Source organism: Poromitra crassiceps (assembly GCF_964638095.1).
Source record: "Poromitra crassiceps genome assembly, chromosome: 13".
NCBI lineage: Eukaryota > Metazoa > Chordata > Actinopteri > Beryciformes > Melamphaidae > Poromitra > Poromitra crassiceps.
This window is the reverse complement of record NC_139644.1, coordinates 31,306,131-31,319,035: the sequence shown is the minus strand read 5'-3', so window position 1 is coordinate 31,319,035 and position 12,905 is coordinate 31,306,131. Positions and strand designations below refer to the sequence as shown.

At 42.4% G+C, this 12,905-nt stretch overlaps 2 protein-coding genes across 2 annotated transcripts in view; both read left to right on the top strand.

The window, feature by feature from the left end:
• Positions 1-9,154, top strand: part of evplb (envoplakin b) — a 17,633-nt gene extending 8,479 nt beyond the window's left edge. The window contains exons 17-22 of the mRNA XM_083648551.1: positions 1-124; positions 264-414; positions 551-634; positions 770-913; positions 4,430-4,522; positions 4,680-9,154. The exon at positions 1-124 is cut by the window's left edge and continues 70 nt beyond it. Coding sequence (XP_083504677.1) covers positions 1-124; positions 264-414; positions 551-634; positions 770-913; positions 4,430-4,522; positions 4,680-8,177 — 4,094 coding nt within the window. The 3' untranslated portion in view covers positions 8,178-9,154. The remainder of the gene's footprint in view (positions 125-263; positions 415-550; positions 635-769; positions 914-4,429; positions 4,523-4,679) is intronic.
• A 2,201-nt stretch (positions 9,155-11,355) lies between these two features.
• On the top strand, positions 11,356-12,671 carry LOC310787724 (serotonin N-acetyltransferase-like; the record flags this gene model as incomplete). Its single annotated transcript, XM_083649213.1, has 3 exons — positions 11,356-11,503; positions 12,052-12,206; positions 12,303-12,671. 3 exons carry the CDS (start codon positions 11,356-11,358, stop codon positions 12,669-12,671), a joined length of 672 nt encoding a protein of 223 aa, XP_083505339.1.
• Positions 12,672-12,905: the final 234 nt, after the last annotated feature.

Genomic DNA, 12,905 nt, shown 5'->3' with positions numbered 1-12,905 from the left:
AACAAGCATGCGGCTCCCTACAGAAGAGCTTCCATGAATACTGTCCTGACATCCGCCGTCAGGAGGCCGAGGTGAAACAGCTGAAGAACCGTTACACGAATGTCAACAATCAACTCGATGAGAGGTGAGGACCCCACATATATTGTATCATTTTAATGTATTGTAAATGTATCCGCGTGCTACTTGCTGGTAATTCTTCTCCCCTCAAATATTTATTCATTTGATAATATGATGATGATGAGTGTTAATCTATTTTGCTCTAGGTCTGCTCTGATCCAAGAGGCATCCAATAAAAACCAAGGATTCCAGAGTGCTATTCAGTCACTGAATTTCTTCTTGGTCAATCAGCCAAATAATAAGATCAAACCCACTGATGGTCTGACCCAGATAACATCCAAGCAGAACTCCCAGAAGGTGAAGTGGAAGCATTTCTTTACATGCCCTATTAACATCAACAAGTTTGCATCAACAACAAACCTACGTTTGTTTTTGCACTATGATACTGGTTTGGTTTATTCGATGTATTTGCTGAATTATGTCCCTTGTTTAGAGAGTGATGGAGGACATCAAGAAGAAATCAGATGATTTAGACCGAGTCAAGGATCTTTCCCGTGATTTGCAAAATGTCCTGAATGTGAGTTCAGAGATCAATTATTATCTCGATTTGCCATTTCATCTACAACTGAAATGGATGTAGTCACTTCACTTCCAATTACCTTATTAGAAAACCCTGCTGAATCTCTCACTTTTTGTGGGTATATTTTTTCAGGAGTACGAGGCTAAGTCAAACAAGTATCGTGGCACTCTCAATGACGATGATGACGATGATGATGATGATGATGATGATGATGATGATGAACCAGATTTCAAGAAACGTCACACCTCAACTATGGCTAATGCTGTACAGAAAAAGGTATGGTGAGAGCCGTAACTAAGAACTGATCATTTACTCCTTTAGTTCAGTGTGTTTGGCCAGGTGAAAACAATGCCATTCAAACTCAGGTGGCATCAAATAACCCACCAGAAAGTGTGGGTCTCAATCCTGTTCCAAGCGGACTGTAATGTAGTAGGACTGTAGGTTTGTTAGAGGCCAGAATGTAATTGTACCAACTACTGTCATTGTCACTGTTAAAGTTTTGGATTTGTTTTGACTTGCAAAATGTCATGGATGACAATGTACTAACAGAGGTAGGCAACAGCACTCGAATTAGAGTAAATCTTTTATCTTTTATTAAGGGCTAAACAGACGCGTTTCAGCCTTAGGCCATCATCAGTGTACATCAGAACAGATGACAATGGGTAATATATATAGGTGTGGTCAAACAAATCACCTTGAAAAAAACATCAGCAGATGGAGTGCATCTGTGGAAGCTGCAATGCAGCCAATCACAGAGAAGGAGGTGAGGCCACAGCTCAAACAGGCAATCAACATCATTTCCAAGGACTATCATAGTGACAGCCCTTGTTAAATACATAGAATTACGAATTATAAACAATACAAAATACAAAATAGAAAGTTAAATAGAAAGTTAAAAAGAGGGTTTTTACCAATCAATGGGACAAATTTCTCAGGGAGTTGAGACATAACATTACAAGAAACAACCTAATAGCAATTCTTCATTAAGGCCTCTAGGGCTCTCAGTTTGTAAGGTGTGGATGTAATAAGCTTCCCTTTGGAGTAAGAGTTTATCTCTGTCTCCACCTCTTCTGAGAGGCTGAATCATTTCTATACCTTGAAATTTAAGAGAGCTGACATCGTGTCCTACAGAGTTAAAGTGACGAGCGACTGGGGATTTCTCGTCCCTGTTCCTTATGCTGGACTTGTGTTCAGATATCCTGATTTTTAACTCTCTTTTAGTTTTCCCAATGTATATGAGCCCACAGACACATCTTAAAAGGTAGACAACAAATTTAGTTCTACATGAAATTCTATTCTTGATGTAGAATTGTTTTCCAGTATGAGGATGTGAAAAAGTGTCTCCTTTGATCATTGCGTTACATTGGGCACAGTTTAAACATGGAAAATTATCTGCTGGGAGGTTACAATTAGAAAGAAAATGCTGTGGAGGAACATAACAATCAGCTCTGACCAAAGTATCGCTCAAGTTTTTGGCACGTTTATGTGCAAAGATTGGTGGGCATTGGAAAGAATGAGCTATAAGGGGATCGCTGGATAAGATATGCCAGTGTTTCAAGACTACGGTACTTGCTTAATGTCAAATGTTAAAGGAGAGAAGGTTGTAGCCAGAACTGTTTTGGAGTCCCTTTTAGGGGGAGGCTTAAGAGTCAACAGGCTATTCCTTTCTACCTTTTTAACTTTATTTAAACAGGTCTCAAACACAAAATCATTGTAGCCTCTTTTTTTTAAGCGTTCACACGTTTCTGAGGCTTGCTCTTTAAAAGCCATATCTGAACTACAGATTCGTTTAGCTCTCAGTAGTTGGCTATATGGGAGACCCTTCTTTAAACTTGGAGGATGGTAGCTGCTATAATGTAAAAGAGTGTTCCTGTCGGTCGGTTTTCTATAAACTCTGGTGTTAAGGTGGTCTGTTTTTTCCACTAAGACATCTAGAAAAGAGACAGAATCATTGCTATGCTCCAATGTGAATCTGATAGTTGGCATGCATGAGTTCAGGTATGTATTGAAGGCTTGCAAAGAAGACACACTGCCTGAGAATACACAAAAAATATCATCAATGTAACGAAACCAGCATTTTAGAAGAGAGGAATAAGGATTGTTATGATAAACAAAGTCCTCCTCAAATTTTCCCATAAATAGATTGGCATAATTAGGGGAACAGGAACTGCCCATGCTCACTCCTTGGCACTGCAAGTAAAATGAGTCTTCAAATTTGAAGTAATTCTTACTAAGGACAAGTTGAGTCAGTTCTACAAGGAACCCAGTAGGGGGTGTTTGCTCATCTCTTGACTGTAAAAAATGGGTAAGTGCCACTAGGCCTTCAGCATGGGGGACATTAGTGTAGAGGCTCATAATGTCCATTGTACATAAGATGTCTGTCTCTTGTAGTTCCAACAATGAAGAGATTTTATTTAGGAAGTCAGTAGTGTCTTTCAAAAAAGAAGGGAGTTGAAATACCAACTGTTTAATGTTGAGGTCTATATATTGGGAAATGGGTTCAGTTAAAGACTGATTACCAGCAACAATAGGACGCCCAGGTACAGGTTCAATACTTGATTTATGGATTTTAGGGAGAGTGTAGAACACTGGTCATACTGGGTATTGCTGTGACATGAAATCAAATTCATTCTGAGATATTAAATCATCAGCCAAAGATTTAGAAAGAAAACTATTAATCTCTTTGGCAAATTGAATAGTAGGGTCACAGCTTAAGGGTTTGTAGAAGTCACTATTGGAGAGTTGTCTCAGAATTTCAGTCCTGTAAGCTTCCTTACTTTGGACCACAACTGCCCCTCCTTTATCAGCTCTCCTAATAACAATAGAATCATCTTGGGACAGATCATACAGAGCCTGACGCTCATTTGAGGATAGATTGGAGAACCCTTTATTTTTATCAGCTTTAAAGAGGGATGACACTTCTTGGTCAACAAGCCTACAAAAAGTAGCCACAGATGAATTCATGACAGGAGGTATAAAGGTACTCTTAGGTCTCAAATTAGTATTGGTAACAGGAGGAGGGGCCGACTGACAATGTACTAATACACTAGCCCATAAACAAGCTACTTGTGAGCCCATGTGACTTATCTTTTCAAGGCCTAGTTTGCTTTGCAACAAATACAAAAATGCTACAAAGTATACTTTTCAACTTTGGGATGTGGGTGGGGGGTGGTGCGTTTAATGTTTTGTTAGTTTTTCTTTTCTTTTTTCTTTCTCGTTTTGTTTACGTATTCAACGTTTTGAACTCAGCGGGCTTTGTGATTTCAGCAAACATTGTTCCGATGTCCAAATCATTTATATAACATTGTATCTGGATGAAACTTGTGTTTTACACCTCTATCGCTGATGTGACAAAGTGGCGTTAAGGCCTTGAGGTTTTGGAGGGGGTCTTAAGGGGTGCTGAATTTAGTTTTGGCATTCCTGCATATACCCTGCTATGGATGTGTCTTGCTGCTGAATTGTAGTTTTCTGTTTTATGTGTGTTTCCTTTTCCCCCATTCTCTATTTTTTGTTATGGAAATTTGTTGAATCTATTAATAAATAAAAAATGGGATCGCAAAAAAGGTATACTTTTCAACTATATGTATATATATACTGTGTGTGTGTGTGTGTGTGTGTGCGCGTGCGACGTGCGTGTGTGTGTGTGTGTATATATATATATATATATATATATATATATATACAGTATACTGTATATATATACATATAAAGTGTGATTGCACCTTTAGTTTAATTTTATAACTCTGCTGCCTTGATTTGATTTTTTTGTGCTGCCTTCTGCTTGTATTGCAGGAAAGAGATCTTCTGAACCTTTTCTCTGAGGTGTCTGCAGAGAATGACCAGCTACTCAGCCAGATGGGGATGGCTAAGAACATCATGGCCAGGGTATGATATTATGCAATAGAAAGAATATCAGTTGAAGAATTACACTTTATTCTTATTAAGATTTACTTAATTTAAAATCATCAAAATGGTTATGCCTCAGTGCCAGTTGTCCTCTGAAGTTACCTTCTCTCCCTTCCATCCCTTTATGTCTGAACAGAATGAAGAGAAAGTTAGCCAGGTAGTGGTCAAACAGCAGCTGCAGCTACAGAACCAGACGCAGAGCCTGAAGGAGAGTGATAGTCTGAAGAAAGAACTAAAGGAGTCAATGGCCAGGCGCTCATATGCTGAAAATGACCTGGACACATACAGGAAGAGGTTCATGTCTCTGAAGAGTAGGAGAGGTGTGGAGAGGGTAGAGGAGAAGGAAGTGGTGCAGTACTACCGTGACACCAAACTCGAGGCTGAACTGGATTCCTTGAAGAATAGGATCCGAGATGAGGTCGTGAAGAGGTCGGGAACCTCTTCAGAGATAGATCTTACCAATGAGAAGGTTATTAAACTGGAAACGGAGCTGACCAGAGTCGAACCCAAACTGGTGACCAAGGTACTGACTGAATATGAGAGAGACCCCCAGCTTGACAAAGAAGCCACCAGGATTAGAGATGAGATGCGTAAGATAAGGCAGGAGCTCCAAACAAGAGATTCAGAGGCAGTCCATGTGAAAACTGAGCTCAAAGTTCTGGCACAGAAGCAACCAAAAATCAGGGCGAAGGTGATGAAGAAAGAAGTGGTGAGGCTCGAAAAGGACCCGGAGATGCTGAAAGCTGTCCTCATATTCCAGAATGAAATTTCAGAGGAAGGATCCCGATGTAAGTCCCTCAACGATGACATTTTCAGCACAAGGAGCCAAATAAACACATTAGATAGGGTCATTCCCACCATCCAGCCCAAGGTTGTCACCAAGGTGCTGAGGAAAGTACAACAGGATCCAGAAATGCTTGAAGAGTCAAAGAAGATTCAGTTCTCTTTGGAGGAGGAGAAAGATGAGAATGTTATCCTTAAGAAGGACCTGACCACCCTTCAGCTACGTTACAGTGATCTTGAAAAGCTCAAGCCTAAAGTGGAGATAAAGGAGATTGTCAATGAGATTTACAGAGTTGACCCTGAGACAGAAGTAGAGCTGGTACGGCTGAGGAAAGAGCTGCAAGATTACGGCCGAAAACGTACGGACCTGGACAAAGAAACCAACATAGTGACAACAGATGTGGATACACTGCGCTCCCAGAAACCCAAAATCGAGTACAAGGAGGTGACCCAGGAAGTGATCAAAGAGGAGAAAAGCCCAGAGGTCGCCAGGGAATTACAGAGGCTAAACAACCAGGTTTCCCGCCTGCAGCTCAACTACGACACCACCCTAGAGCTGCTGCTCCGCCTACGCAAAGAAAGAGATGAGGTGAAAGCGGAAAAATCCAAGGTGGAGATAAAACTGGTAAATAAAGAGATCATTAAATATGAGAATGATCCTCTGCTGGAGAAAGAGGCGGACAGACTTAGGAGAAATGTAAGAGAGGAGATTCAGCAACGGCGTAGTGTGGAGGAATGTATTTTTGACCTTCAAAACAAATACATTGCCCTCGAAAGGCAGAAGCCAGAAGAGAAGATTGTAATGCAGGAAGTGGTGCGTCTTGAGAAGGACCCCAAGCAGATCCTGGAGCATGAAAGGTTGAACAAGACCCTGGATGACGAAGTTAAAGCCCGTAGAAAGCTGGACTTAGAGGTTAGACAGCTCAGAACCCTCGTTAAAGAGAAAGAGAACGGTCTGGCACAGATGGACGACCGACAGAAAAAGATTCAAGTAGAGGCAGAGCTTAGGCAGATCAAAAATCGTATCTTGGAACTGGAAAGTGCCCCGCCACCCATTGAGGAGAAGATCATCATTGAGGAGGTCCTCAAAGTGGAGAGGGACCCCAAGTTGGAAAAACTAACTGATGATTTACGTTCTAACATGGAGACTGAGAGCACCAATATCAGTTGCCTAGAAAGAGAAATCCGCAATCTGAGGAACAAGTTGGATATTTTGCGAAAGGAGAAGTCCATTGAAAAAGTCGTTTACAGAGAGGTTGTTCGTGTGGAGAAAGACCCAGCGGTTGAGGCGGAGAGGGACCATTTCAGAGAACTAGTGATGCAAGAGAGAAATCTCAGGCGGGACCAGGAAGACAACATTCAGAACATCCACACTAAAGTTGACCGTCTGCAGACGTCAAAGACTGTGACTTCTCAGGAGGAGACCACTTACACTAGCAACCGAGAGGCTCTGCAGAGAGAGAAGGAAGATTTACTAAGAGATCTCAAAACGCTTGAGTCTGAAAGACAGAACATTAGCCTAACCTTCCAGAAACAGTCTAAGTTGATGAGCGAGAAAAACCAGCTGACCCGAAGTAGGAGTGTCAAGATGGACTCGGAGATACAACGCTTGGAGAAAGGCATCTTGGATGAAAAAGACAAAATACACCAAAAGGAGTCATTCATCATTGAGCTACAGAACAACATCAAGAAAGAGGACCACTCTGAAACTCACACCAGGGAGACAAACCTCTCCACTAAGATCACCATCCTCGATCCAGAGACCGGGAAAGACATGTCCCCCTATGATGCCTACTTGCAAGGGCTAATTGACCGCAACCAGTACATTCACCTGCAGGAGTTGGAGTGCGACTGGGAGGAAATCAGTTCAATGGGTCCAGATGGGGAGAGCTCAATTCTGCAGGATCGCAAGAGTGGAAAGCAGTTCTCTATCAAGGAGGCTCTGAAGGATGGTCGCTTGACCCAGTATGAGTTAACGCGCTACAAGGAGGGGAAAATGCCCATCTCTGAATTTGCCCTCCTGGTCGCTGGGGTAGACAAAACGCCCTACACTCCTCCAATCACAACCCCAAGATCACCCACTAAAGCTACGCCGATCTCTCCATTGAATTCCACCCCAGCTTCACTAAGGTCCTCCTACCCCAGCCTCAATAATCAAAGAAGCAAGAGTTTGAGCAAGAGTTTGGGCAACCTTTCATCAGGTGATGAGCTATACCCAATCTCTGGTATTTTTGACACCACCACTGAAAGCCGCATGTCTGTGAGAAGTGCCCTGACCCGCAGCCTCATCGATGCCGACACCGCTCTAAAGCTCCTGGAGGCGCAGGCAGCCACAGGTGGAATTGTTGACCTCAACAGAAAGGACAAACTGTCTGTTCACAAGGCAGCGGAGGCTGGTCTTATTGACAAAAGTCAAATGTATAAACTTCTGAATGCCCAGAAGGCCTTCACTGGAGTGGAGGATCCTGTGACCAAGGAGCGCCTCTCAGCAGGACAGGCTGCAGAGAAGGGCTGGATACCCAACGACAGTGCCACGAGGTACATCGAAGCACAGTACCTGACTGGAGGGTTGGTGGATCCCACCAAAGTAGGCCGCCTCAGTCTCCAAGAAGCTCTGGCCACCAAGGTGATCGACAGCACTGCAGCTAAAAACCTGCAAGATGAGTCTTCCTACAAAAAGGAGCTGGTAGATCCCATCACGAAAGAGAACATCTCATACAAGCAGGCAATGGATCGCTGTAAGAGGGACATCAACACAGGGCTCTTGCTGCTTCCTGCAGCCACCACAGATGCTGCAAATGCCCCATCATACTCAAACTATCGGTTCGGAGCCTCTCACAGCAAAGTCTAAACCTGTGCAGTTTAAAAATTCCCTTTAATTTGCCACAACCCTTGGTGCTATAGGTGTATGCTAACAATAAGCAATGAATGCATGACAATTAAATAATAACTGCCTGGTCGGCAAAATGAAATGTTGCCATTGTACCTTTCTGCAATCCACGGATATGTAGAATAGGAACATTTCTGAACCAAAATATGTTGCATATCATGCTCCTAGATATGTGAATATTAATGTTATACACATCATAGACTCTGCTATGGAAAGAGTGCGGTGGTGATGGAGGGTGTAAACACTTTCTTTTCACACTGGAGGGCTGTGTTCAATTCCCTGCCATGGTCACAGGCTACACTTTGACCGTGAGTGACATTTAACATTTTGACCAGCGTCGGCTGCCATTGTTTTCACCTTGTGAGTCTGTGTGTTTGTATGTCTGTGGACAGATTTTGTCAGCACGACCAAGATTCAGTCAAAAAACATTACAGGTGCGTAGTTGAGATAAAACTGAAGGTGGAGTTTGAAAATGGGCATGATCTGAGCAAGTTGTTAAGCCTAACCTTAACCTTAACCTTAACCAAGTTGTTTCACTTGCCTAAACATAACCAAAGTTGTTAAAGTTGTTTTATTTGTGTTTAAAGTTGGGGAAGGTTTTCAAATTAACTGCAGTTTTGTTTCAAATTGATGTTGATATTCTACATATCCCTTGTATGCAGACACGTAAAATGCCAACATTTTATTCTGGGGATCGGGCTGAATAAAATATATTTGATAAAAAAAGATATGCTTTCAGAATGCGTAGAACATCATTGTTCTCATTTTTGGTGAAACTGTACGTGTGTGCATCTGTTCTTTTTTGAATACTATTTCAGGAATGTTTCATGATCATGTTTGTATGATAATAGTTTTGAATGTTTGTTGGTTTTCCAGCATTCTTGAGCGAAAGCCAACATAAACACAATTTGATTTGTGCTCATTAAACTACACAAGCCTTATATTCATTTTTGTCTTGTCATCAATTATTACAAAATGTTAGAATGTTTAATCATGAGAATATGTACTACCTTGTAAAGTGAATCAATGTATAGAGAGATTTGGGGTATTCACAATACTTATCACAGTCCCTGGAAAACAGTTTTCATTATATAGAACAGTGGTTCTCAACCTGGGGGTGGGGACCCCCCAGGGGGTCGCAAGATTATTTTGGCGGGTCGCAGGATGGTTGTCAAATGAGGAAAAAATAAAGAAATAATAAGAAATTATTCTCCCATGATGATTAAATCTCTCATACCAATGGTTTAATGTATTATAAAGCTGTATAAACTATAAAAACGATTTCAGTGAGTGAGTGAAATCAGTGTGTCAATGCATGCGGCGGGAGGGGGGGTCGCGAACCCCAGTCTAAAGTTTTTGGGGGTCGCGACTCAAAAAGGTTGAGAACCACTGATATAGAACACCATGGATGTCAAGAATTCAGTGACAAATACATTCTTTATGGATGACAGTACCACACAAAAGGGTATGAGCAACTGCTATCGAGTTCAGTTCATTCTGACCTATAGAGACACTGCATGAAATAGGCCACGCCCATCACGGGGGAAAAGCTCCATTCATTTCCACACACCAGCGTAATTTTCCTTGAATTAAACATAGCTAAAAGCTGTTGTGTGGTCGGCTGCGCAGACAACAAATGTAAAAAATCGGCAGTTAAAGTTTTTTTGTGCTCCCGAGGAAAACAAGGAAGCCATTGAGAATTGGCGAGAAGAAAAATGTGGATGTTGCTGTCAATGAAGTAAGTTGGAGTGTTCATCTTCCATATATATGATCTTTTTGTGCAACACCCGACCATGCACGCGACATAGGAGAACGCCAGGATTGGACGGGAGTTTGTGTTTTCCCTCGTTTTGGGCGTGGTTTCTGATTCTGAATGATGACGCGCTCCGCAGTCATCTCATCTCATTTGTTCCATATGGGTTATAAATACAGCATTGTCTGTTAAGCTTAGCTCTAGTATGCTCACTACAGTAATGTGCAGAGAGCCATGTCAAAATACACAACTCATCAAAGCTTGAAGTGAATTGTTCTCTCAATGGTGGCATCATTTACAGCCCCAAATAAGGGATTCTGGTTCCTGCCCCCTTTCAGTTGGGGGGGGTGTATATATATATATATATATATATATATATATATATATATATATATATATATATATATATATATATAGTGGGATCAAGGATTACTTACCAATTTGCACCCCGCAGCACTGTGAACTTGTAAGAGAAGAGATAATGTGACTGTAATGCGCCAAGATGTCTAATCCTTCATCATGTGACTCATAATAATCAGTCTGTAATGAAGAGAAGCGTATGGCGGCCCAGGCAGGAGAGAGAGAGAGCGGGTCAAACAGCCAAGCAAAACCTCACTCATCCCAAACTTGAACCTGCTCCGGTAAGTGTCACTGCAGACTTCTTTCAAATGAGTGTTCTTTATGGTAAAGTAGCTATGGCATTTGCCTACCTATCTTGTTTCCCAATTGAAACATTTGATCTTATAGCCTAGTTTTGAATCATTATAATGAAGAGCAATGATCAAATGTCGATATGCGAGTTTGGATCCTGCAATCAATTTTATTTTTATTTTTTATTTTTTTTATTTTTTGGAGGGGGGGTGATGTTATTATTATAATTGATGGGCTGTTAAATGCTTTTGTCTATTAGACCGACATTACCTTTTAGTGAATTGACGTAGCATAGGTCAAGGCCCGCCTCCATGGTGAACACGTGTCAGTCACTAACTATAGGCTGGAGGTGGCTGAGGGTCAAATGAAAATAATATGTTATAGCAACATGTTTATAGCTGCATGTCAATCCATTTTCAGTTAAGTTCCAAATTTGAGACGGATCCAGAATGGCCATAATGGACACAGTTAATTGTAGGGTTTAGTAAATTGCTCCACACTCATTGCACTCAGTTCTGACCTTCACTCTCCACAACTGACATGAAATATTCAAATGCAAATTGGCCGGTGAATCACAGCCACGGAAGCTGTTATAAATACAGCCTGCAGACTCATGCTGCTCTCCGCAGGGCTTCCGCAGCCTGTCACTGGTGACCCAAGGACGAGGAGCCATTCAGGACGACCAGGGAGCGCACATGTTTTCTTTGGATAAAGTAGCGTCCAAAGTAAGATCGGATGTCCGTTGTGGGCGTGCAGCCTTTCATCAAACCAATGCAGTCGCCAACTGTTTCTCCAATTCAAAGGAGACACACGTTGCCCGCCAGTGAGGTCCGGCCGCTCAACACACAAGATGCCATAAGTGTCTTTGAAATCGAGAGGGAGGGTAAGCTACTCATGCTCTCAGTGACATATTGAAATAGACATACAGTCTAACCGTTTTGCTGAGTGGAAATGGGCATTGATGGCCCAGTGTAAAACCTATTGAATAGTCACCCTTTTTGGCATAAATTAAGCTCAGTTACTTAGGCTACTTTATTTATTAATATGGACTCAATGAAATCAAGTTAATTATACATTGAGTAAATGTAACGTAACTAGATTCTTTTATGGACTATTGTGTTTCTGAATGCAGAAGTCAACTTAAATAAAATAAGTCAATTTAACCCAACCGACTAGAAAATATAACCCAACATGCTGGGTCAAACCTATAACCAAAACCCGCACTGGGTTACCATGTTCAACCCAACGGGTTTTAGAGTGGAATTGCCACCTGTTGAATGTACTGAGTTTTTAGATCTGTAGGTAAAACCTGCTTAAAAGTACTGACAAAGCATCTTTGCACACAGTAGTCTAATTTCAACCTTTGAACCCATGGACTGTTTGAACCTCTCTCTCTCTCTCTCTCTCTTTCTCTCTCTCTCCCCTCCCAAGCCTTTATCTCAGTATCAGGAGAGTGCCCCCTCCACCTGGATGAGGTGCGTCATTTCCTCACACTGTGTCCAGAGCTGTCCATGGGCTGGTTTGAGGAGGGCCGGCTGGTGGCCTTCATCATCGGCTCTCTGTGGGACCAGGAGCGGCTCACCACAGTAAGACACTATGACGTCTGCATCAAGCCTTTGCCATCCATGGTTTTCCTGCTCTAACACTGTCTGTCTGTCTGTCTGTCTGTCCTTGCTCTATAGGATGCACTGACTCTCCACAAGCCCCGTGGCTCCATGGTCCACATCCACGTGCTCGCTGTCCATCACACCTTCAGGCAGCAGGGCAAAGGTCCCATTCTGATGTGGCGCTACCTGCAGTACCTCTGCTGCCTGCCCAACGTGCGCCGGGCCGTGCTGATGTGCGAAGACATCCTCGTCCCCTTCTACCGCAAGTCGGGCTTCAAGGTGCTGGGCCGCTGTGCCATCACCGTGGGCGAGCTGACCTTCACGGAGATGTGGTACCCCATCAGCGGCCACGCCTTCATGAGGCGCAACAGCGAAGCCATTTGTTTCCCGCAGCATCCCTTGACTTTACCGACACCAAAGCCTGATGGAAACCTTGATGTATGACTGGGTTCCTTTTTTATCATCTCATCTTATCAAAAAGGAGAACAAATAAAACCAGACCTTCCGGAAGAGACAAGCGGAGTGATTGGGGCTCTGGGTAATGCCTATAAGAATAACACAGGCAGAGTGATATCGGTGCTGTATCAGGGCTTAATGATGAGTAGAGGAACCTCCACACTGTATATTAGAGATAGATGGATAAAGGAAGGTAAATTAGAAATAACTGAAGAAGATTGG